At 36.7% G+C, this 27,248-nt stretch overlaps 3 protein-coding genes across 5 annotated transcripts; 1 reads left to right on the top strand and 2 right to left on the bottom strand.

The window, feature by feature from the left end:
• Positions 1–474: 474 nt before the first annotated feature.
• nudt4a (nudix (nucleoside diphosphate linked moiety X)-type motif 4a) lies at positions 475–14,559 on the bottom strand. 2 transcript variants are annotated; one of them, XM_043264775.1, is made up of 5 exons: positions 14,025–14,559; positions 7,051–7,161; positions 4,683–4,727; positions 4,396–4,480; positions 475–2,153 (listed from the first exon to the last, which is right to left on the bottom strand). In XM_043264775.1, the coding sequence occupies exons 1-5, from the start codon at positions 14,250–14,252 to the stop codon at positions 1,948–1,950; spliced, it is 675 nt and encodes a 224-aa protein (XP_043120710.1). In that variant the 5' UTR covers positions 14,253–14,559; the 3' UTR covers positions 475–1,947. The 2 variants fall into 2 exon arrangements, with proteins under 2 accessions (XP_043120710.1, XP_043120709.1); XM_043264774.1 differs by having other exon boundaries at positions 4,396–4,483; positions 14,025–14,557.
• A 787-nt stretch (positions 14,560–15,346) lies between these two features.
• ube2na (ubiquitin-conjugating enzyme E2Na) lies at positions 15,347–22,644 on the bottom strand. 2 transcript variants are annotated; one of them, XM_043264987.1, is made up of 5 exons: positions 22,491–22,644; positions 18,640–18,886; positions 17,566–17,706; positions 16,572–16,622; positions 15,347–16,293 (listed from the first exon to the last, which is right to left on the bottom strand). In XM_043264987.1, the coding sequence occupies exons 1-4, from the start codon at positions 22,518–22,520 to the stop codon at positions 16,576–16,578; spliced, it is 465 nt and encodes a 154-aa protein (XP_043120922.1). In that variant the 5' UTR covers positions 22,521–22,644; the 3' UTR covers positions 15,347–16,293; positions 16,572–16,575. The 2 variants fall into 2 exon arrangements, with proteins under 2 accessions (XP_043120922.1, XP_043120921.1); XM_043264986.1 differs by having other exon boundaries at positions 15,347–16,622; positions 22,491–22,643.
• A 503-nt stretch (positions 22,645–23,147) lies between these two features.
• c1qtnf13 (C1q and TNF related 13) lies at positions 23,148–27,215 on the top strand. Its single transcript, XM_043216516.1, has 2 exons — positions 23,148–23,283; positions 24,809–27,215. The coding sequence occupies exons 1-2, from the start codon at positions 23,256–23,258 to the stop codon at positions 25,888–25,890; spliced, it is 1,110 nt and encodes a 369-aa protein (XP_043072451.1). The 5' UTR covers positions 23,148–23,255; the 3' UTR covers positions 25,891–27,215.
• Positions 27,216–27,248: the final 33 nt, after the last annotated feature.

Raw genomic sequence — 27,248 nt, 5'->3', positions numbered from 1 at the left:
ACCAAATGCCATCTTGTTACAAAATTACATTTTTTAATTTCTCCACCCAGGGAAGGTGGGAAATACGCTAAAAACACCAAACAGCAGATTTTTAGCAAGAGGGAAAAGGATATTTTCATTTGAAAAACATAAATAGAAAAATAGCCTGTGGGTTTTGAATAGAAGACATACATACTTGCATGTTTTTGCAGCCTTATAACAAACTCGTACTTGTAAACTATGTGTCTCCAAAAGAGGACTTGCCACATGACTTTTCAAAAAAGTTCATACCTTTTCTTTGAAATGTTTATAAGGATGTTTTCCGATAATAGGTTGTCCTATGCTGCCTCCTCCCTCTTTCGACATTGTTTATCATTCATCATTACATTACTAAAAAGTTACCATAAATCACATTTAACAGCCCTTCGGGGAGTAACCTCGGTGAGTTGAGCCATCATTCCATCCATAACCACAATCAGCACCATCATTCCATCATTAACACAGAGATGAGTTTATTTAGTTTAAAAGTTGTCAGGGTGTTTCTGATTTTCCGAAGACAGGTAAAACACATTTTTGTCATTTCTGTTAAATCACATAGGGGACATTTTCACCGTAATCTTTGACATATTAAACAGTGTTCAATAAGCCTCACTGATAAACAAGTAAAGAGCTGAGGTGCCTGTGTTTAGCAGTGCAATTCTTTAATCCTGTCTAAAACAAACTGGGACTAAATAAACTACTTAGGCAGAAGCTGACATTTTTAATATTAAAACATATTTACAACCTAACATGCAATCTTCCCTCTGAGGAAAGATAAGTATGCTTGTTTACCATTTACAGTCTTAATAAAACAGTTTGGCAACATATTCCATCCCATTCAGTGAATTCCACATAAAGTTCATTATGGAAGATTGCAAAGGCCCCAGTTGAACAAAACAGTATGCAAAATTAAATAAAATTCCCCCTCGGCTATCTGAGATATTGATGCGAGAATTGTTAATGTAATGACAACACATATTGCATTTCTGTGGCCTTCTGACAAGGTTTGACAAGATATATTACGGTTAATGTAGGGCGTTTGCCTTCTCTTTTTCTGAAATATTCAGAATATCGCTTCAGGCAACATAAACTGCATAACATTCCATAGTCTTTCCTGGACCAATTACACCGGGAGCAATTTTTTTATTTGTTCACATTTTACCAAATGCCATCTTGTTTTAAAGAGACAGTGGCTCAAAAGTAGTTATTCTGCCTTACAGGAGATGCAAAAACAAAGAAGGCCAATCAGATTGCACCATTTAATGCGGCAAATTCACATTTAAGACCAAACTTTGAAAATACCTTCAACTTCACAGCATGTTAAACCTATATTACAGGTAAGATATCTGTGATGAAGGCATCTAATTTAATCAAAAGCAGCCCAAATCTTCTTTTAGACTATTTACAGGTTCTATAATTCATGATTTGACACATATTTTTCTTATTTTGTTCTTCATCAAGAATTTTTATATATATCAAATGCCTAACAAATATGCCTAGTTATCTATTAGATATAAATAGACAGCATTTCATAAGACCATCGTAGTTATCCTTTCAAAAAAACAACAACAATCAGACCGTGGCACATTCCTCACTGTGTTCCTCCACCTAAAGCCATTTGTAAAATAATATTTCCAGAATGTCCATCATGGCAAGCATCTCCGTTAATCCGTGCTTAATACTTAACATCACAATCTTGAAATAACTTTACCTTGTTTAGCATGAAATGCACGTTTACAAATGAAAAGTTATGAAAATAACTCTCCTTGTTAATTTTGACCCAGAAACTTGCAGGCATTTCACAACAAGCCTTTGGTTTCTACACTTAAAAAAGAGGTTCAAATAGTAAACATTGAAATTATACATGCAAAACTGTCTTTTCCAGTCCAAGGATAGTTTCCCTTGCATCAATGCCCTCTGGTGGCAGTTCTATCTGTGCAAATGGGGCAGTCCACAGTCGTGTGAGGCTGTCTGGCGGAGGCTGGCGTTGTCATCCGTGTTGGCTGGCTCCTGAGCGTTGCCGTTCGTGGGGCCGCAGCGAGGAGTGAGTTTGCGGAGATACTCCGCGTGGACAGGTTTGTGGCATTGTAGCACCCGAATCGCCTCATCGATCTTGAACCATTTCCGCTTGCGACCTGCAAAAAGCGTGTTATAATTTAATGGCATTTTGCTAAAATTTGCATTAACAATAGTAAAAAATTTTAAAATAACGGTTGTTCATTGGCTTATAACATTACGTAAAGAAAAAATTCACCCAAAAATGAAATTACAGATTTCTTGACTCTCTCGCGAACGTTCATAGAGCTGTTGCCGGAAGTCAGTGATTTAAGTTATAATTTTAAAAACAGAAATTTTTGTTACAAAAAAACAATCTACTTAAGAAGCCGTGTGGCAGAGCCATATAGGTTAGTTTCATGAGGGCCACTATGAGTTCATCTGAAAGAAGAAAGTCATATACACCTAGGATGGCTTGGGGTGAGTAAAATATGGGGTTGTTTAAATTTTGGGTTGAATGATTTCTTTAAGAACTTTTTACATCCATTAAATCAGTTAGCACCTTGTGAGGTGAAAATCTCTATGTTTGTAAAAAAGAACAACAAAAACAAACAAGTTTATAATTTAGACATTTTTAACTTTAAATTATTGCTTCCAGCTAAAAGTCCTCCATCAATAACACTGCATCTTGTCTGAATGAGGAGAGAAATATGCACAGATTAAGCACTGTTTTAAACAAATGAGATTTTGTGAGAGAACAATAGGGCATAGCCTTTTAAACTGAAGGAAACATTATGGCCATATTTAAAGTTAACAGTTTAAAGTTAAAATGCATTCGTGATGGACGTGTTTCTTACGAACACACCATTTTTAACTTCACAAGATATTAACTGGTAAACTGGAGTCGTGTGGATTATTGTCTTGTTTTTATCAGTTATTTGGACTCTGACGGCACACACTGACTTGATGATCAAGTAACATAATGTTGAATATCTCCAAATCTGTTCTGATGAACAAACAAACTCATCTGCATCTAGAACGGCTTGAGGGCGAGTACACTTTCAACAACTTAAAAGTTTTGGGGTCAGTTATTGCATTAAAGAGAAACCAAACTGGTTCTTATAATGCATTGCTACAAATCCCGCTTTTGGCACCTTTATTTTCGAAGAACGTAATTACATTTTGTACATTGCCCGAGGTGACTGAAAATTAATTTTGTTCTCACGAGAGTTTCATTTACTTCTGACATGCCGCTATTAAATACACTTGCTGCTTGGGTTTAAAAACGTATAGCTTTATTTTAAATACGGTACAAAAGGTCAACTTCACTGTGAACTTGTCAGACGTTTGGCTGCCCAACCATCTGGCTGACAAACATTCCGCTGTATTTATAGTCCTGAAAACAGTCTCTCACAAAGTGCTGAAACTTAAACATTCACCTTAAGCGCTTTAAAACATGTCATATATGCGGGAAGGTTAAAGGTCATTACTTCGACAATCAGACTATTGACCTCTTTTGCATTTGGTGCTGAGCTCCGTGTTAAGTAAACCCGTATCCTCTCAGTGTATTGAGGTTATGATGCCCTATTTGGCAGCTGAAACTATGGTACAGGCAGAGCGAGGCCAGTGATAGGGGAGTGTAGTGACGCTAACTGGAAAACAACTGTGCCCCTGCTAACAGCACGCCTCCCTGTGAACAAACTTCGGTCTATTTATACGGCTGCTGGGAGTGAAGGATTACCTGTTTTTTTTCTTTCCTCGCCATCTACAAATAGTGCAAGTTTTGAATTGCGCTGTCTGTGGGCAAATGTTATTATCGCGTATCCTTCCTAACAACAAAAATTTAGTGAGTAAAAGGTTCCAAGTGGCTAATCCACATGCCAGCTCTTTATCCGTAATAGCTTATTAAAATAGTTATATAAATCCCCATATTTGCAGCTGCTTACAGATCAGCAGTTGTGTCTTAGCAAAAGAAATGAGCTGGTTATGATAAGCTTGTCTAAAACGATTTAAATTCTGTCCTGTTAGCAGACTAAGCTGTTTGCACACAAATAAAGTCCCCTATTGATTTACTGCAGACATGGGAAGAGGTCACTTTGGTAAAGTTACAAGTAAGCTTCTCTAGAGGACTCAATTAACAAAAAGTGGTCAAAGATCATTTCAATTAATCTACAGCGTGAAACACAGCACCATCAGTGAAGTCTGATTCCTCAGTGAATGACTCGGAGTCGTTTCTTTTTAGTGAATCAAAACCAAAACTGTATTCACAAGCGGATGACTCTTTCAGTCTGATTCTTTCTAGTGAATCTGAATCACATGGAGGAGTTACTAAATAAACCTAACTGACTAACTGAGCCATTTACAGACATAACATCAACCCACCGATATTGACCGAGTCCTCCCAGTCTTCCAGTGTCTCTGTAACTGTAAGCACATACACGTAGGTCCGATGCTTGCTGTCCTGGTTCTGCTGTACAGAATGAGAAATATAAAGTTATCACGTGGTTACGCAATGTGTGTAACACAGTTAAACATGCATTGAGATGGTGTGAAGATAATATGTTTATAAATGTTTATGAAATAAAGTCTCGTTAATTGAAGTATCAGCGACGTGCTAAGAGGGGTTGAAGTAACGTCTTACTTTATATAAGGCAGTTTGGCAGTCTTACCTCAAACACCCCCAGTAGCCTGCCAAGGGTGCCCCTCACACCAGCCTGTTTAAGCAGGAACAGACACGGAAAAAGCATTAGAGAGACCTTTTCAGTTTTAAATACGGCCTCAAACTATAAATCATTCTGAAACATTACGAAAACACTCAAATTCTGTTCCTTCTAACATCAAAATTTATACACGATGCTCGGTGGGGTTAAGGCACTTTAAAAAGGAAATGACTTCTGCTATGACATAAGCTGCGACATGAGTCTATCAGCGTTAACAGCAGCTTAACAAGAAGATGAACACACCAAATTTCTGGAACCGTACCAGCCGATGCTGACACATCAGCCCAGAACATTAGCCCCGGCTCACTGATCCGGGAGACCTGAGCTGCGTGTTTCCATAACACAGGAGATTCCCGGACAACATAATGCTCACAAGAGAACATCATGTCTTCATTCAGATGCTGCAAAATGCCCTAACCAGCCAGAGCTTACCCTGCAAATTGGGTTGATACGACCGCTCACAATCGGAACTGACAAACAACAGGGGGGCGATTTCAGGGACTATGAGAGATTTTGTCTATTTAAAACGCCCTGAGCGGGTTTCTGTCATCTCTGTGTATCCTCATCTGACACGGTCACATGACATGTGCATGGCCCTAGACAAACCCTTAAAAACAAACAGCAACTTTCATTCTGTGGAAAAGGACCAAATTTAAACATTCCAGGAAGTCAAATGTCATTTTAATGGGCAGTCTAGATTAATTCAACATGACAACCAATTTGTAGGTTTTTTTTTTTTTATTTAAAAAAAAAAAAAAAAAAAAAAACACATTCTAAGATCTTTGGGACATCCCACCTCTGGCAAAGCCCCTAGGGGTAGTAGTTTGGGTCCCATGAGTGTTGCCATAGCCAGAAGCATGCTGTAATTCACAGACAGGTTTATGGTCTCCTCCAGGGTCTCCCTAACACTCGAAAGGCTTGAGTTACACCTTTTAAACCATTATGTAACAAATAAATCCCTCGAAGTAAAAATAAAGTCTTGTGCCTAAAGGATAAAATGGCAAAAATGGGTCAAATATGGCTTAGATGTGCAGGGCTTTTGTAGTGTTATGCCATTATGCAACTGAAATTTAAACCTCTTGACCATTCAATACAAAATGATTGATTAGAATTTAACACGGCAACAAACGAAACCTCATAACCTGGCTAATTTATTTTATTATATAATCAGATACAGTTCTACTGTAAATGTCACTTTTGGTTTGGGGTATCATAATCAATTTCACAAAAAAAAAAAACTGACTGCGGTAATCAAACTGCATTCAAATTGAGCAACCGCAAGTGTCCAAACACCGTGACTCTTGAACCTCTGGGACATGTACATTTCAGACGGACGAGGCCAACGGTAACGGGACACGGTTTCTAAATGTCGCTGCAATGCTTCACAGCTGTCAACAAATTACCCTCTTGGCAACCTCTACGACGGCCCTTCAATGTCATGACACAGCCCATCCTTGAAACGAACAACATAACCATTAGCTGAGATAGACATGAAAAGATTCATTTGGCAAAGACGCTTAAATTAAAGATGACAGAAAACAGACTCATGTGCATATTGTGAATGACCATTGAGGAATCTATAGGGTGGTGGTGGTGGTGGTATCACATGACCATACCTCTCATTTTGATATCTGTAACAGTTGAGTCAAAGGTGTTGGCAAAACTGAATGGTATGCAGTGAGGATGAGAAAATGTTCATTGGTCATTTTATGGATATTTAATTGCATAAATCACATCTTAAAAGATAAGTGAGCTTACCTGTCAGTCCATAAATTTGTCCAAAACAAAGGCCCTATTTCATTGTATGGACCGAATAAATAATATTGTATAGGCCACATAAGACAGCCATGCAGGTTTGGAAAGGCATTAGGATTAGAATTGTCATTTTTGGGTCAACTATCTTTGTAATATTAAATCATATTTCTCTTCAGTCATTATTTGAGGGTTTTGGACATTTTTCCGCAACAGAGTTAAAATTTGGCTTACTGAGATGATGAATGTTTGCGGCTTGCTATACAGTGTCACATATTACTTTTTTAAAAATAGAACACAGCATATAGTGTATACTGCTAAGTATGCAATAAGCAGTATGCATGGTGCAAAGCAAAAAAATCCTGGTGACAAGATATGGGACAGCTGCAACCCATAACTCACTCAATGATGAGCAAGGTCTCAAGGCCGATAGACCCTCAAAAGCTTGAAGAACCACCATTATTCAACAGATAACCCAATGAGGTCTGTGTTGAGGTCTTAGAGGTCCATTTAAACCTTTTTCTGAGAAACAGATAGAAGCTTTTAAAAACAAAACTGAGCTCACCTCCTCATATACCTCTCGAACCGCAGCTCCTCCAGGCTCCTCCTCTGGCTCCATACCTCCTCCTGGAACGATCCACTGATCTGGATGTCGACTGCTGCTAACAAGCAAAACCTGCCACACACATATTCACAAACAGAGCTTAGTCAGATAGACCAAATCCAAATGCTCATCAACACTTTGTCGGAACATCTTGATTACATAACAGAGTCTAACCTGATACTGCTCACAGTACATCAATCTGCAAAAATACCATCCATCTGATAAACTTTCTTGGCACTCTTGGAGAAATGTTGAGCTTATTTAATTTAAAATGATAGTCCAACCAAAAGAGCTTCTGACAGTTTACTGTACCAACATTCTGTTTCTGTTCATACAATGAAAGTCAATGGGCTCCAAAACCATTAAAAGAGATCTTTATTAGGTACTATATAACTGCATATATGGTACATCTATATATATATATATTTTTTTTTTTCTTTATTATTATTTTATTATTATTTTTTTTCCTTTCTTACTCTGCTGACTTAAAATTTTTAATTTAGTCAACTAAAATATTTGAGTTGTTACTTAAATTAACATTAAGTTAAAATTTCAAGTTGACTAAACAAAACAATGTTAAGTCAGCAGGGTAACAAAGGATTTCAAGTTGAAAATTATATATATATATATATATATATATATATATATATATATATATATTTTTTTTTACAGTGCAAGACCTCTATATATTGTCTGAGCCACTGCTATTAACAGGAAAATTCACCAAAAAATGTTAACCCCGTCATTAATTGCTCACCACTATGTTCTTTTTCAAACCCTTTTTGATGAAATCTTTCTATTGCTTTGTGTCCCTGCATAGACACCAATGTAACTACCATGTTCAAGGTCCAGAAATATTGTTAAAGACATCGTTGAAATAATCCATGTGACATTAATGGCTCAAAGTGTCTGGAAAAATAATTACTTTTTATTCTCAATTTATTCTCATCCGTGTCAGAACTCGATGTGCGTTTCCCAACTGTACCATGCGCTGTACTGTGTCAGCTGCATCATATACATGTTGTGGTACTGTGGTATTCGATTGCACAGCAGAGGCTTACACAAAAGAGTTGCTGATGCCACATGGACTATTTTAACAATGTCCTTATTACCTTTCTGGGCCTTGAACGTGTCAGTTGGTATTTACTCATAGTCAGAAAGCTCTCGAATTTTAATCAAAAATATAGTAATTTGTGTTCTACAGATTAATGAAGCTCTTACAGGTTTGGAAGGATGAGAGGCTGAGTAAGTAATGACAAAAAGTTTCATTCTTGCATGAACTGTTTTTTTTTTTTACTCTTAGAGTGACAGTAGCTGATGACTTGCACAGTGAATGCACTAGACCATGGACACTACAAATCATCTTTACTGTTCTTGGCTTGCCTGAGGGTGGGTTTTTGGGTGGTTGTTTTCACAGATGTCTGACAAATAATTGTCAAAGCTTAATCACTTCCAAAAAATGCTATGTTTTTCACTGAATTCTATATTAATTATGACTGCATCTCTGCTTCTATAATGAGCTACTGCGATTCCGTTGCATTGCTCTCACTGAATGCCGTCACTCTCCACTACTCTTCTAGAAGGCAATCGTATATCTGTGGAATCACTTCTTATAAATAAACTACCAGCAACAGCTGCCTCAGCCATAGTGATAGATTCTGTCTGCTTAGAGTCAAGCTCTGCTTTGGGGTATGAGTTGTGGGAGCAAAAACAGCTGCGGCCGGACCAGGTGACCATGAAAGATGTGGAGAAATCTCACAGGTTCAGCCTTCCGAGCGCTCAGTTACAGCACTTTGGGAAAAACCAAACAATCAATATGCATGAAGGTTCAGTGAACTGTTGTGAATAAAACTATAAAAATACAGCATCATTAAATAGAAAGCAGGATGCAATTAGCCTTTATAGCAGTTTAGTGTACTTTCATTCCAGTAAGCAGTCAATATTTGGTCAATATGTGATATGGCAAGTAAAATTCCACACCCACTGATAACCATTTTGATAACTCTTTCGATACGGTCGTCCTTGGAACTAATAAATTAATAAAACAAATGTAATCTACATTGTTGCATGCGTGCTGTGACATTAAATAAATACCAATACTTTTTATAAAAATATTAACTGACATCAATTTTTTTATATTTTGATTATATATTGCATATATAGTATATTAGAGCATTCTGGGGACTTTCTTCCTACTTATGCATACCATAAAAGTTAAAAAGAATTTCATAAAATGTATATAACATGAAATTAATAAATTAAATGGCCACAGCTGGTACTTATATAATAATTTAATCATTTTAGTACCATTCCTACTATTAATACAGTTTTCATTCCTTTCTATTTAAATCTATTTATTTTTATTAAGTTTTAGTAATTTTGTTTTTGGCATTTTGATTGTTATTTGTTTATAATAAAAATGCATTTCAGTTTTAGTTATTATAGTACGTGTAACTGAAATAAAAGTGCTTAATAAAGTGTTTTTAATAAAATGTTATATGCTACACTTTATAAGACTTTATAATCCAATTCCAAATGGTCCGCAGCCCCACTATTTACAGATCACTCTACCAGTTAATGACGTTCAAAACCAAGGATAAAGAAAACATTCTAATTCAAGGACTGTCTGAAAGACAAAACAAATGGATAAGTTTCTATGACTTGTACCATAAAAAAATCCCATTCTTTTGAATTACATTGCCTAAATAACAGACAAATAAATATATATATATTTTTTTCTCCATTTTACAAGGATTAATTAGCTATATTGCTTCCATCCTTCATAGTCCTGAGCATCTGCTGACACACTGACCCAGTTCAGAGCCCCACTGACACTCAAGATGAAGTGCATGTTAAATCCCAGCATGAGTCTGAGGGGCACGTGTGGCCCCATCCCATCGCCATAAACACGACCGTGAATTTTTTCACTCCGGCAAACAGTGGCTGTCTTCCAGTTGCGATAGGCATCAGGCATAGGCCTCTTTTTGAAGTTTCAGAAGCGTCTGTGAAACTATTTATGTACTAGTTTATAAAAAGTATTACAAGATTAAAAAATATTGTAAAACTTCTTTGGATTGACATATGCGTTCCTAGGGATCGACCCCATGACCTTCTAGTTGCTAGCGTCCCAGAGAACCTACTGCCGTGCTAAAATAACTAACAGCACGTCAACACAAAATCTGGCAACCAAGAAATTCATGCTTTCAAACCTTTCACTTCATTTGCAAGTTTGAAAGGTAAAGCTCACAAACCAAAGGAGGAAACGCTTACAGCTTAAAATCAGTCACGTACAGCACGCAACCGAGTGAGGTTTCATTCTGGTTTGTTTTAAGGGTCATTGTTCAGGTTCAGTCCACTGTATCATGTTCGCATTTAACGGGATCATTGTTGCTATGACTACTCCACCACTACTCTGGCATTATTGTTATCGAACCAGCTTGACAATTCAAAAACTGCCCCAAAAAGTCCCTGAGGCGAAAGCGGTCCTTGTGGTAGACCTGAAATTACAGCTTATCGCTAACATAAATGTTTGTACACTTAAACAATAGCTAGAGTTATAAAAACTACTTTTGTTTAGGGCAACTCCATCCAAAGACTAAAACAACCAAAGCCGCCACATTCAATACAAGTGGGCTAGAAAATGACAGTGGCTTCAACCAAAAGCACACCCAAAAACACAAACACATTTTTCAGAAGCACAGTATTCTTTCTGATTGTAAACACACATGTAAACCACACCGAAAAATCAACCATGTTTACATGTCATGTGATGTTTATATTACATTGTTTTAGTGATAAATTAGGCAAAAAATCCCACAGCCTATCTATCATAGACTATATGTTAGAAATAGTGTACTTATTATTGTACTATTCTATTTTTTTATATACATTGGAGCATAAGAACATTTAAAGTGTATAACTTTGAATATTTAATATATCATATATATATATATATATATATATATATATATATATATATATATATATATATATATATATATATATATATATATATGACCCTGAATATACACAACCAGTTTTAAATAGCACAGGTACACATGTAGCAACTGCCAAAAATATGGCTAAATAAAGATCATATTATGTAATATGCATTTCTAAGAAAGTCATTTGGATAACTTTAAAGGCGATTTACTGCAACCACAGATTCCAGATTTTTTAAATAGTTGTTTTAGCCAAATATTGTCTTATTCTAACAAACTATGCGTAATCTTAATTGCGAAACATTTACTATTATGAGTGGTTTTATATATATATATATATATATATATATATATATATATATTGGTTTGTGAATCAGTATTTGCATATATGCAAAAAAATTAAATTAAAGTATATGTACACATACATTAATTTAATTTTAGATACTGATTCACAAACCAATTACAACACATTAGCAACTGCATATCAACATCCTAGCACATCCTAGCAAATGCATAACACCAACCAGACTATTATAGTGGTGAGCTTTGACAAGCAAAGTAACTTTTTCGTTTTCTTAGAACAATGTGAAGATTCGTCCATTATTACTTTGGGTCTTTGTGAGGTCTTGCAGCAGGACAGGAACACAAACAACAGACGAGCTGATGGACTGTACTTAGTGCACTTCTCGAGGATGTGCGATGTTGTCGCCTGAACTCGGCTGACTGTCGATATGACAGGAATGTACTGACGTCCACAGCAGACCGAGTTTCTATACTCAACTATTAAAATGATCTGGAGTCAACAGAACAGCACAGAATTCTTCCCGAACAGGAGGTAAAAAAAAAATTGCAAAACTGCAATCAACTAAAACAATTAAACAGAAAACGACAGATAAAAAGAGGGAAAAGGAGTCCGTCAGGGGACAGTGAGTTCTGTCATTCTGGTTCTATAAATTGCTGCTGATAGGTCACTTGGAGCCTCAGTACATAGTGTAACTTACCTCCTCTCCTCCCCCTCTTAATCACATGGAGGAGAGACCTGGGAGACCAGGTCCTGTTGCAATGCGGAATAGGGTCTGAAGCGCCCATGCCTCAACATGTCTTATGTAATCAAACTTCAACAGCTCTAGCGGTACTTCTTAATTAAAAATACACTGACTCGGTAGTTTGAACAAGTTTGAGTTCATTTAAGGAAAAGACATCCTCTATGGGGGAATGTGTTTGTGTATACAACAGCGTTTTCCTGTAATTCCTGAGTGAACTACCCACATCGGGTCAAGCCCTCGTCACGGAAGTCAAGAACACCTCGACTGTGACGGACGTGTTTTATAATAGACGTTATTTTTAGTTTAAGCAGAACGTACTTTCAAGGAAGTCGCTAAATTTTACAAGCGATCGATTTTATGACAGCCGCTCTTTAAGAATTTTCAACAAGAGGCTTTATATTAGATCCAATAGACATTATATGTTATTTTGTGCTCCATTATAAAGTCACGGTTTAGAAATACATGAGGGTGATTAAATGAGGGTTCATTTTTGGGTAATCACTTTTTCTCCTTTTCCAATGCATTTAGTTGCATAAACTGTACGTACATGTCAAACAATCATAAAACCCTTAATTAGTATGTTCGTATATGATTATTATATATCACGAGTCTGTGTTTTTAACAAATACTCACCAAACCTGTGGCAGACCAATCAAATTAGCTCTATGAAAAACTAAATCTCATCAGCATTGGCTGATGTGGCACGTTTAAAAAAAGATTAGGCAACAACCCTGCTGCTTAAGAACATTGTGTCCCCTTTTTCTCTCTTTAATATAGACTAAAAAAACGGTATACAAATACCTTAAGCCGAAAAAACCCATGAAAACGTTAAACAGCGGTGAGATACGATCTGGATGAGAAATAATGTCTCGAGCAGAAGGTCAGTTGCTACCTGTTGTGGACAGCTGTCATTACTCAGGAGTAAAGCTCACTGCTGGCTTTTAGTGAGCTGATCCCATTGATTACATTTATAACATCAGTCATCAGTCCTTCATGCAGAGTCATATATTTCTAGACATGAATCATGAAAGTGAGAACTACCCATACATCTTATCATTGCGATTTTACATGGGTGTCTTATAGTGCGTATTTACTTTATGGAGTTAGAAACGATGAAATATGGCAAGCCATTTTAACATTCTGCCCTTAAAATGAACTAGAACCTCTGTTTGGTACCATTAAGTATTAGGGTATACTTCACAAGAAGTTCCTATTAGTTAGTTAGCGATAGCTCTTGTTTGCTGAAGTATATTACATATTAGCAGATACATTTTTTTCCAAAAGGTCTCAAAAATATTCCTTATTTTGTGCTTTTATAGCATTTTCGGCATGTATTAATTTTCTTGTCACCTTACCAGTAAAAACATTTTTATGAATAATCCTTGAATATCCAACTGGTAAAATAGGAAATTTTACAAGTTACAGAGCTGAAACAGATGCTAGCCACTAGCAAAAGTACAAATAAAACAGGAGCGGATAGGCTACTATTTTAATATATTAGCTACTAGGAAATAAATAGCAGTGTCTATTAAATAGCAAACTGGATAAACTGGATTATGTAGGAACATAGTAGTTTATATCTGCCACAGATGCATAACATTCAGTGCCAAAGTTGCAGTGGAATAGTGACTACTCAGTGACTACTAATAGACGTGTTGTCGCTATTGGATGGTTCAAATTGTTAGTGAACTAATAAAGAAGTTATTAGCTACGTTTTAGTAATGAGACTTTATTGTAAAGTTTTACGAAATAAGCATTCAACGACTCTAGTCACTGTTCGTTGGCTTATATTAATTAACGGATTCGTTGTATTGCAAAAATAAGTAGTTATTCACAAGGAATACAACAAAAAAAAAGCTTGTAGTATCTATTTCTGGCGTCTCTGAAGGCGACAGTAGTAGTAGTACATGTAAACCACCAACCACATCTGCACTTTTCTCAGCTTTACCTCGTCCTCCCGATCGTTCTTGAAACACAGACACGCTGCCCGTTTTTTGAAGCCCTCTCCGTCATATGTCCTTGTCTGATTGGGCTTAAATTTCATCATGTGGGGTTTTCTCCGAACAAAACAAGAATACAAGTGTTCTCGGTCGCCTAGTTTTTGGATCCTACGCGCAACGCAGCTGCCTTTCAGGCCAAGAGCTGAAAGTCGTCCCAGATTTTCCAGGCTGATCATACAGTTCGCGTTTACAAGAAGCGCCTCACGTTGAAGACATAATTCCTCTCTTGACAGCGGGGATTGCGAGTTGAGGCGCTCTCGTCTCGAGCATGGTGGCTCTTCGGTGCTCTGTGAACGCTCCTCTGCTGCGGCTCTCCGGCTCTGCGCAGTCGCTTTAAATCAGCTGCAATAGGATCTGCGTTACAAACCCAAGATGCCATCAACAGATAGGCGTTTCCCTTTTTGAAAATATGAATGAGGCATCATCCCAGCCGCCAGACAAAAGAGGAAACTGATTCACGAGCGTTAGAAGAGTGTAGAATTTAACAACGCCGCGTCGCTATAAATTTTATACAAATGTCAAATGATACAAAGTAAGAGCAGAGACAAAAGCCACGCTGCAGCGTTATAACAGATCGTGGAGATGTCTTACTGGCGCCATCTGCTGGCACCCCTGAATAAATACAAGCACGCGAGAGGACAAAGACAGAACATATTATTTCAGGAATAATTCATTCACGTTTTTATTTTCGAATCAACACCCCACCGAATCGAACGGCAAACCAACTTCTAAAAGCTTCGACTCGATAAAGCAAGAGTGAATCGACGATTTGACTCGGTTTAATTAAATACTTTAATAGTAAATGAGTGGAAATCATACAAATAAAACGTACTGGAAACTGATTGATTGTTCGATAACTTGACAAAATAGTCTATGAGCCGTTTTAACTAGAGTCAAAGAACAGATTCACGGAAAGGAATCAATACTTCACTAAAAGAACGACACTTGATTTTTCTTAAACATTGCAGAATTCGAGAAACAGTGACTTAAATATTTAACAGTTAGATATTAACAGTCGGTAAAAGTTTAACGATGCAGACATCACCTACGTTAGGCACAACAGCAATCTTCAGAAATTAAAATGGTAAATAAATCTGTATCTGACCGCAGGTTATTTTGGCGTAACGATAAAACATTATGGAGTGACTAATATTTTCTTCAGCTTATGAAAGCCTTCGGAAAGGCAGGAAAACAGCAGACATGGAAAAACAAACGAGCAGTTAACGCGTTAGTCATTCTTGGAAATGTAATAAAACCACCACCATAAATATTTCTTATTAATCAACAGATTTTATTTACAGAAAGAACAGAAATATGTGTGTGGACTGTTGTCATCACATTTTTTTTTTTTTTTTTAAAAAGCAGGATCTTTTTCCCCTTTCTGTAGAAAGCGGGAACTTACAAACACGGTTGAAGTTGACGTTTTAACCAAAGACCAATCGTGGAAATTGAGACAAAGCCTTTATTGATCTTTTGCAATGTTTGTGCAGACATTCCCACCCCTCAACCCTTTACTAAAATCTCACAACTCATCTTACTTCATCCCCCTTCCCCGCAACCATGGCGTTTCAAAATAAATGCTTAAGGGAAGAAACGGACAAATTAATTTCGATGCACTGGACTGTGACGGACACAACAAAATAAAAAGCACGCAATGATGGAGTTTCAAGAGTGCAATTAGTACAGCGATGGCAAGACAGATAAAACAAAAACACTAAAACCGGATACATTAACAGAATTGTTATACTAAAAGAAATATTACGCAAAATCTCCCTTCGCTCTAGCTCTACCTCGCCTGTAGTCCAAAACACAAATCAAGTCTACATTAGGGTTTTTTTTACGTCTTTAACAGCTTCTGTGATGGTGGAAGGACTTTCCAGTTGAATCATTTCCCAGGTGAAATTACTGTTTGCGTGTGGTTTACATCTGGAGTCTCTTTCCGTTTTACAACACACTTTTTGTTTTTTTTTGCTAGGTTTTCTAACGGGGTAGGTCTTCGGTTTGACAGAAAGGGTGCTCTAAACGGGGGCTAGTCTGCTGCTCCTCGTTTAAAAAAAAGAAAAGAAAAAGCAACGAGAATAGGTTAAAAGAAATATAAAAAGTTACCCCCCTCCCACGAAAAAAAAAAAAAACAAAACAAAAACAAAGGGACAGACGAATGACAGTCAGTTTTAATGCACGCTTCATAGCAGAAGTCTGCGGCTCCCTCCCCAACCACTGTAAAAGAAAGCCGTATGAGTAGATCATCTGCCCATGCATCTCAACAGCAGTGAATCAGGACAAAGACATTTTTTTTGTACTAATGTGCATTTAAATCACAAATTGTCTGAAGTTTTCTTTTAACTTTTGTGTTAATATATTCTTTACAGTTTATCATATTTTTTTTTCCTAAGACTGTGTCCTTTACATGAAAATGAATAGGTCTTGGCAGAACATGGAGTTGTTTTCACTCTTGACTTCCTTTTTTTTTTTTTTTTTTTTTTCTCCCCACGTACATTTCTACACTTCAATATTGTTTCCGGCATAAAGCCTGGTCCATGTTCGGGCTGAAAAAGACAAACAAAATGCAGAGTTAATTCACCCGGAAGTGTTTTGTTTTATACTTAAATCCACATAGAGATAAAATTATTTGATATCTTCAGCACAAAGCTGACTTCAACTCCAGTTGTGTGAACAAAAAGGGGGCAGATTTTTCCAATTCATTATGACTAACTGTAAAAAGCAATTAGCAACAGCAAAACAATGTACTTTTAAGGCAGCCACATAAGATAACGATTTCACAAGAGCATCATTATGAATTTAGGCCTCTAGGACATAAAGACCATCACTGGCCTTTTAAACACTCAAAGCTTAAAAAAAAATAAATATTAGCAATATTTATTATTATTTCTAGCTTTCAACAGATGGATTTTTTCTGTCAAAGAAAAAAAAATATATGTACAAAGAGACATTTTTGTACATACACAATACTGGAAACAATTCATTGTCATTACATGAACATATATATTACGAAATATTTTGTTAAATTATAAATTTATTATATTAAATATATTACATTATATTACATTTTCTGCACAAGTCAGTTAAGGTTTAGAATCTATGGAAGCCTGTTTCCAAATGAAATAAAAAAATTAATACATAAAAAAAAAGCAATTGCAATTTTTTTTTTTTTTAATCTCACTAATTCTGACTTCTCACAATTTACAAAATCTTTTTTTCTATATAAACTCAGAATACTTGGATATTAACTTGCAATTGTAAGAAAAAAAAACCCTAAAAATTGCAATTACCTTTTTTTTTTTGTAATCTGTGGTGGAGTTTATCATTACACAAGTTTATCCCAGAATTGGGGGGTTACATTGTGAAATATTTCTTAGAACTGAGAGAAAAAGGGCTGAATCATAAAAACTAAAAAAAATATTTTTTTCATCAGAAAATGAAAAAAATTCTATCCATCTATGCCTTTAAATGCATTTAACCAGCACACACCTGTCTCTATGGCTTGAGCTTCGTTAGTCTTCCACTGCTCTGCGACGTCGTTTGCTAGAGGATCATCAGGGTTGGGAGCGCTTAGTAATGCCTGGATTGATAGCAGCACTGTGCGGATCTGCAAGGCTGGAGACCACTTATCTGTGTGATATCGTGCCATGAACAGAGATAAACAAGAGAAAGAGCGTTAAAAGTAGCTGCTAGCTTCCATATGTCCAGGCCTGGACGGTCGAGCAGAGAGATCATTCTCTGTCAGGTCAAAAGTATGACCTGAGATCCTTAATCCTTCAAAAGAGATTAAAGAGGCAAATCCTTCACATAGTGTGCATGTTAGGTAAGTGAGCTATAAAATTTTATATACACTCAAAATGCCATTCCTTTGAGTTATATAAAAAAGTCATATTTCTCCCACACACAACTCGAGGAACAAAATCCCAATTTCTACATTTTATCAGCACCTTTATTGCTTACTTCAACCAGGAATGAAGGACATAAATTAAATATTTATCATTTAAACTGTCTACCATTTTGTTAGTACTGTGACAGGCTGGAAAATGAAAAAAAAAAGTTGAACGTTAATAACGTTTTATGTAGATCTCTTTAATTTTCACCATCAAGCAGAAGCTCACAACTAAATTATATCTTGCGTATCACACACAAAGTAACCATTTACTTTAATTTAGTACATTTTTCAAAAGTTTGGGGTCAATAAATCTCCAATTTTCACAGTAAAATCATTAATATTGCAAAAAATAATAATAATAATAATAATAATTTCAAATGTACATTTTCCTGACATGGCAAAACATTTTTAGCAGTCATTTTTCTAGTCTTCGGTGTCAGGTAATCTTTTAGAAATTCGAAAATCTAATTTGGTGATCAAAAAATATCTCTTATAATTATTTTTAATAAAAAATATGTGCTTCTTCAAAAGAGAAATATTTTAAAGACTAATGGCAGATAAAACTATGAATCACATTTCGTTCCATGTCTTTCATTATAGCAGAATTAAAGCATTAAGCACTAGTGACACTTGTTTCTGTCAAGATGACTAAAGAAATTAAAAACTCTCACCTTTCAAAATATCTAGACATATTCTTCCCAACTTGTCTACATTGGGGTGATATATTTTGGTCATGAAGCGTACTTTCGGAGCTGCCATGGGATATTCTTCAGGAAGAAAGAGTTCAAGTTTAAAAGTTCCTCCCTCGAAGGGGGAGTCTTGAGGTCCGGCGATGACCACATGGAAGTAGCGAGCGTTCCCCTCATCTGGCTCTGCCTTTATACCTGGCACCGGCTCTGCCAACAAACGCTGTGTTTCACACAAACACACACACACACACACACACACACACACACACACACACACACACACACACAGGATCAATTAGGCTGGAGCATTAAGAATCTACACACTCAGTTAATTAGCAATTAGCCAAAGCACTGGTAGTGACACAGTCGAGTACACAGGAGTAAACACACAAGTTGAAAAAAAAAAAAAAAAAACATGTAATGCACATACTGGTAAGTTTTGGTTTTAAAAAAAACTATCACTTTACTATGTAACTTTCCACAATGGTCAGGTAACAAACTGTCCTGCCACAAAAGCACATTCAAATGGCAAACAAACCTGTATGAATCTGTGATACAAGGACTGACAGGACTGATTCTGGGTTTTTTTTTTTACTACATCAGTATGACCACGCTTGGACAGACTTTCCACACAGAGTGAATTTAAACACAGCAAAATGTGTTACAGGATATGCATTCTGTATTCTCATTGTTTAACAAAAATGCCTTAGAAGAACATATTACAGGTGTGCATCATGACACAGAGCAATGAGACTGGCATATTTTAAGATGTGACATATTTTTAAAATAAGTAAAATATTTTCAAACATGCATTTTGGTCTGGGACTAGCTTAAGCCCTGTCTGTGAAACTGGGGCATTCACTTTGTGAACACTTGCTCTATCTCTATAGAATTCTGCCTCATGCTATTATTATTATTATTATTATTATTATTATTATTATCATTATTATCATCAATTCAATTAATTTTTAATAAAGCAAGCTTGTAAATTATTCTTCAAAAGTTAGTCAGTCATTTATTTTTGCTAGAAATTCTTTTACAATAAAATTACAAAAAGGCATGTTACAAAATATTTGAACTTCCTATTTTTATATCGTTTTTTATAAAAACATTCAACATAACTTTAACATTTTACAAATCAGCATATTAGAATTGTCTGACACTGAAGATTGGAGTAAAGTTTTTCCATTACATGATAAACTGTAATTTTTCGAAATGTCAATTTTCATCAAATAAATTCAGCCATGATAAGCATAAGAGACTACTTTCAAAAACATTTTTAAAACAAACGTACTTGACCCAAGGATTCTGAATGCTACTGCAGGCACAGCTAACAGGAACCATGAAAGGGTCCCTGAAAGTGTATGCCTCTTAAATAAGAAAAGTGTTTAAATGTAAATATCAACCAAGTCACAAACTTTTTGGTTAAATATAGTTACCAACATCAGAGCTACAATATTTACATATAATACAGTACTCTTAACCTTCAGTAAGGCAGGAGATGATCTTACATCACCGCAAACACTGCTGGTTAGGCACCTACAATGTTTTCAGTAAACACTCTCTTTGCGTGGCATTAGAAAAGTCATTGCCTTGCGATTTCAATACCAAATCACAGTTCTTATTACATGACCAGCCTTTATGCCGTACTGCTTGCACTGCTCAATGACATTTAGCACAGTGATGGCAAAGCTGAAGAATAATTTGATCTTTCATATTTTTACATATTTTGTGGCAACCCCTAAAAAGCTGTCGGGATGTGAAAATCAGACCTAAAATAATATACTTTATTTACCAGGCTTTAGAGCAATGTTTCATGCACAACCAAGTCTTCAAGGGTTAAACTGACAGTCATTAAAACTGAATCAAGACACTTTGCATCCCGTGAGAGAGACACGGGACTGAACCTTAAAGCCCTTTGGAAACTCACACCCATATGACTAATGAGAATCTGATATCACCTGTGGAATGCTCGAGTCTGGAGACGTCGTTCATCTGAGAACTGCTGTACTATGCTGTGCTCTACACCTGAAAGATTGTCTACTTGGCATCGGAGAACTTGTGCCAAAAAGTGGATATTACAATCTCAGTGTCACAGGCCCATTCCCAAAAGCTACCACGCCTATCCTGTAAAGTTCAAAGGGCTATATACACCGATGAACCTGTAAAACGGCAATCTTCTACAAGAACTTCCAGTTTTTTTAACTGGACTAAACTAGCGCAAGATATATTTAGAATCTGGATTTGGCTAAATAAATAAATACAACAATCGGGATCCACTATACATACAATATACAGCGTTCAAAGGTTTGAGGGGCACAATTATTTAAAAAGTTTGTATTTTAAAATTTGACACTTTTTTTATATCTTAAATATATATCTTAGTATCTACACATAGTAATATATAGATAAACATTTCTTATCAGAAAACTGTGATTTGCATACTTAACATATACATTGCACTCAGAATGAAATTCCTCACATTTTTTCAGCTAACCCACAGACAAAACCATGCAGAGCAAACACAGACTAGAGAGGGGCTCCCTGTCACGGTCTCATGCTTGGGGTACATTAAGGATGCATTCCCGGTCCTCCAACTCACATTAATCAGTTCATTTACCTGCCAACCTGAAGTATACATTTTACAGATACACTGAATTCAATTAACCCTATCCTCCCAGAGACCAAAAAATGTATAGGTGCAAATCACTAGATGTTAGCAGAAGTACCCACATATACCCAAAAATACAGAGGCTAAGACGATGCATTAGGGCTAACTCTAATGCATCTAATTTGTATCTTATATACAAGGAAATACACATTCAGAGTTGAGATATTATCAGAAGGAAGCAGTTTGTGTCATTTCAATAAATATGTTCACTGTCGAGTTATTACAAAGGGAAACATTGAAACATCAAACAGTCCCCATTTACATTCTCTGCATTTTTGTCCATAAATTAAAGTGAACGAAGACTGAGACTTTCATTTTATTTAACATTTCCTTCTGTGCTCCAGACTGACATGCAACTTTTGTTTTTGGTTTGAAACTGCACGAGGGTGACGATGACGATTTAAATCAGTGAACTGTCCCTTTAATTCAGCGTTACGCGTTTAATGTTTATGGGGGAATAAACAACATTTCTCGCCGAGGATGCTCTGTTCTTTAGTTAACGTCTTATTTAATTATCTATTTTTGCATTTTATTTGACATTTCAGCTGTTTGGGGCCTGCAGTCATTAGCTCATTTAGCAGCACAAACACCGCAACAGCTTCCCTAGCCTACAGGAAGCGGGCGAGCCGAACTGTTTTGCTTATAATCGTATTCCTAATGAGCAGATAATCGTCCTGCACGCAGGAAAACAGATACGCGACTGTCTAGAAGTAAAATCGTTGTGAAAATAATTGGGTGGCCGCTTAAATTTGATCATTTTAACAAGTTTTACGCCTAGCTAGCGTCCCCGGAGCGGTTAGCTCGCGAGCTCACACAACAGCTCGAGCGCAAGCAATGAATGACCGCGAGCGTCCCTCTCTCAGCACTTACACTTCAGTTAGTGAGGGATTAGTTGGGTTTTTGATTCTGGGTTGCAAATTATAACGAATAAGACGCAGGCCCTTCGCCGTCTTTCACAGCGGTGGATGTATTTTTAACCCACCCATATTCGGGAGACGAGTGAACGTACCGAAACGGAAGTGGCTAACAAACAGAGTGCCAAACGCTAAGCCAGCTGTCGTTTCTCTTTGGCTGATAGTTTCAATGATATTTGATGATTTCGTGGTATTATGATTAAAAAAGACCGACTAAAAATGCACGGTGTGTCTCACTTCACGGTTACCTTAATGATCCTGCGGGGCAACCCTGCCATCTTGTCTTGAATGCGGATTTTAGCTTTGACTCTCGGTGCCTCTTACTTCGTTTGCATTGACGGCGGAGACGCAGTGCACACACGCCTTCCGGCGCGTTGCGTACAGACGCACGCGGAAACGTACGAATTTGATGATGATGATATGGAAGTTGTAGTCTGTATTTAACGAAAGCCATTGCTGTCGAGAGTCCTTCCCCAAAAAACACACATGATTAAAGTGTTTTGTGTCATTCATTCTGTGCAGTACTTTTTATGCTCTCCCCCGTGCTGTTTTTTCTGTATTTGACGCGAACATTTAGAAATCATTATTTTTGATAGGCATACACTTAAACGACCCTAGAAAAGCTGTATTAACACTGCATTTCTGCATTTGCAGTCTTTAAAACTATTATAATGGCTAATGGCACTGTCTGGACATCCGGTATTGATAACTTGATGAAAACTTAAATAAAACTGCAAAACGTAAACAAATCATTTGATATAAAGGTTGCAAGACTGTAGTAAGTTATTTATGAAGCGCCTCCTCTCTCTCTCTCTCTCTCTCTCTCTCTCTCTCTCTCTCTCTCTCTCTCTCTCTCTCTCTCTCTCTCTCCTAATACCTCTTTTATTTGAACATGGGGACTGATGTTTTTGGAGTAGATGCCACACAGAAATAACATTTGGACCTCTTCACAGCGGTGTACAAACTGAGTCTTTCACAGGCTTACAGACACAGAGGAGCAGGTCATCACAGAAATGATTTCTCTTCAGATACTAAGACCAGGTATGTAAACTTTATTTTTCTGCCTAAAGACAACATTTCAGTGTGTTTTAAATCAGTATGATTTATCCCAAAATACTGTTATATTTATAGACATGATAATTTTTGTAATCAATACTATATTAAACATTTATGTTCATATAATGCAGGCGTTTACACATCGCAGTAGGGCATTTTTTAAAAGTAGTGATGGATGAATAGAGCTAATTATGTTTGAAGTAGACATTAAAACATATAAGGAACATATTAAACCATTTTATAATTATGAATTATATAAGTACAAGCAAGTAGTAAATAGTCAAAGTAGCAGGCATAAAAACAGAAACATCACATGATGATGATAAAGTTAAACTTTTCCTGACTGTCAGCCTGAATTATTTGAGTTAGTCAAAACGAGAGGAAATACTACCAGTGACCTCTTGCAAATTGACCCTTAATGTGTCTTATTATGGCCTTCAATGCGCTCTTCATCTGTTAACTGACTGGGTCTTCACTTGACCATGAAGTCTCCCATGGATCTGCACCCGTGATGTTTCAATGCTCCCTCCCAAATATGCCTTTGTTCCAGCACATAGCAGCAGATGAACCAGTGTCTAATCTATTGCCTTTTCCCGGTGCACATTGTGAACAGACAATGCCATCTGAATTAGTGAGACTACTGCTTCCACTGAGCACTTGATATGAATGGCAGAATCCATTCTGACAGGACTAAACCTAACTTCCTAGCACAGTTATATGGCATTTTAGCCAGTTCATTACACATTTCCATATGCCAGAAGGGCAGTGCTTTGAAGTTGTTTTTTGAGTGATTAAATATGGGAAAAAAAGTAGAAAAAAAAAAGCACTTCAAAATAAAAAAAAAATATTTATTTAACCCCTAGTTATTCCTCATCTACAGGTGTGTATATATATATATATATATATATATATATATATATATATATATATATATATATATATATATATATATATATATATATATATATAATATACATAATATGGAAAATATTTACCTCTAAATGGCGCGCCATTGAATTTAATGCAATCATTTTCCCCTTGTTACTTAATTACTTACTTTTTCTCCCTATTCAGATTTATATTTATACACTATCAAAGCTGATTTGTTAGCAGATTTGTATGTTGTAAAATTGCACTGTATTTTCATATTTTTCATTTCCTGTGGTGGTCATTTCTGACCATGAACATCACAGATATGGCTATTTAGCTTTTTCTAATCCTGTCCAGATTTTAGCTTGTGTGTTCATATAGCAAGTACCACAATCAGTAAACGTTTGATGAAACAAAACATATTCCAATCTAAAATAATCAAAAACCACCAAAGGGTTAAAACTTTAATAATCTTTATGATTAAAATAATTTAACTACAATGCACAGAAGTAAAAGTGATTATTTTTATGCATTGCATAAAATAAAAGTACAGTCTGATACATTTTTGAATAGTTAATTTTCAACAGTGCCAAAAAGTGACATGAAACATCTTCTTCTGCTGATAATATTTTTCCTACAGCTTGTGTGGCATCATGGAGACCAGACAGATGTGTTTCCTGTCTACTTGGACTGATCATCTATCTGGGCTGCGTTGCATCATTCAACATCAGCCCAATGGCAACAGGCCTGCGCTCTGCCTTTTCCGCCACGCGTAGCAGCAGCGTATTGGGTGGCACTCAGCGAATTGTGACCTTTGACCGCCTTCTAGTCAACATCGGAGAAGACTTCAATCCAGAGACGGGCACTTTCCGTTGCCGCCAGCCTGGTGCGTACTACTTCTCATTTACAGTGGGAAAGTTCCCGAAAAAGATGTTGTCGGTCATGCTGGTGAAGAACGGGATGGAGGTGCAAGCCATGGCATACGACGGGTACCAGAACCAGGGCCGCAAAGTTCAAAGCCAGAGCGTGATGATCAGTCTGAAACCTATGGACACAGTCTACCTGCTTCTTCAGGAGAATCCCCACTATGCCATCTACAGTAACGTCGGACCGTACATCACATTTAGCGGTTATCTCGTGTATCCAGACTCTACATCTTCTGTTGGATATCTCAATAACCACCTATCTCCTCCAGGCCTCCATCTTCCAGGTTGTCCTCCCCCTGTAGATGTCTATTATGATTGGAGAAGAAGATCGACCATTGAGGAACCACGTTCTGCATTTTCGGTGGCAAGAACTAGATCAGCGCTGGGAGAAAGCAGAGGGCGTCGTGAAAGAGAAGCTCTCACGTTCGATGTAGAATATGTGAACATTGGTGGCCATTTTAACAAAACATCCGGACATTTTACCTGCCACTTCCCTGGTGCGTACTACTTTGCATTTACGGTGGGAAAGCACCCTCGTCGTGCGGTTTCAGTGAAGCTAATGGTGGGTAAAGGCGAGGTGCGGGCCATGGTGTTCGATGAGGACATTTCACGGAGGAGAGAGATGCAGAGTCAGAGTTTGCTGTTGTCTCTGAAGAGAGGAGACAGTGTCTGGCTGTACAGTCAGCAGGATGATGGATATGCTGTTTACAGCAACCAGGGAAGATATACAACCTTCTCTGGTTTCCTGGTCTACCCTGATGGAGAATCCATGAATATAGACAGAACTTTCCCTTGAGAACCTAAGCCAGCTACAGTACTCATTAATTCTTAGTTGTACCTTCAACCTTTAGTTTTTGTACTAAATTTTTTTTGTACCTCACTTAACATAGAACTATTGTTATGTGTTACTAAATGTAAATAAATGTTGTATATGTTTTTTTTGTTTGGGGGCTGGGGTAGGGTTGTGGGAGTAAAACTTCATTAATGACTTAACAAGCATTAGGGCTTTTCACACTTGAAATAGTAAACCCTGGGTAATTATAAGTGGAATCCTCTGTTATGAATTAATCATGATTACATTTAACACTATATTATCTAAACCTTGGGTAATGTTCTTATTTGCATACACTGTAAAAAAATATTACACTACATTTACTCAATAAAATTGTGGCAACAGATTACAAGCAATGATATTAATTAAATTCAACAACTATTGAGAACTGAGTTAAAATTAATCAAGCGTTCTCCTCAAAATGAGTCATTCAAAAAAAAAAATTAACAAAGAATTTTAATTTTTTTTTTCTTTAATATTTTTTTTCTCTTCCAAGCTTTGTAATGCGGGTGGATAGTGGCCATTATTTTGAAGCTCCGTAAATTGGATATATTGCGACGTAAAACTGATATCACGCAGCGCCTGAAAACAGTCAGATCCTCTTACGTGCTGCGTGATATCACTGCGCCTGGTGCGGCCATGGTGCGGCAGCAAACGTCCTTGATTATTACGCCGTAAGTGGAATATAGTTCCTAATCGTATCGCCCTAGAAAATCGCAACTTTTCCTTTTCCGTTGTTCTTAGTAAACGATATAACTACAGAACGGTTTTAAATAGAAAGTATATCGATACTCTTTGGTCATTTTTGAGGTCTAATTGAGTAATATGCCTTAACTTTGTGAAATTAACTGAGAAAGAGCAGCGATTAGCTCTGCCTCGAGCTCAGGACCTGATTTAAAACGCGTGTTGAACAAATGCTTGTATATTGAACCAAATTTAACACAGCCCATTTCCATCACGTTGAGTTACTTCAATATTCTCTCTATTTGTAACTATTCCCAAATAATAACTAAATCCTAAACAACAAAATTGAGTAGGTGTTATTCCGGTCTTTTGTAATTATTTTAATTATTTCAAAGTTCACGCAATAAACTGAATGAAATCTGCAAACCCACAGAATTACTTTTTACAGCGTACTTTCGGTGTCCATTTTATTGATCGGGCGAATTCAGCAGTGACCTCTTCATCAAGATAAAGGTAAGAATTAAAGTCTCTTCTTCTCTCCAAACACGCATGAACGTAATCATGAACGCGTACCCATGCTTTCTGATACTCTCTAAAATGGTTAGTATACTGTAGTTATACTAAAATTAAACTATACT

The sequence above is a fragment of the Puntigrus tetrazona genome, chromosome 18 (assembly GCF_018831695.1).
Source record: "Puntigrus tetrazona isolate hp1 chromosome 18, ASM1883169v1, whole genome shotgun sequence".
NCBI classification, from domain to species: domain Eukaryota; kingdom Metazoa; phylum Chordata; class Actinopteri; order Cypriniformes; family Cyprinidae; genus Puntigrus; species Puntigrus tetrazona.
Note: the sequence above shows the minus strand (reverse complement) of the source record. Positions and strands in the feature narration are given on the sequence as shown.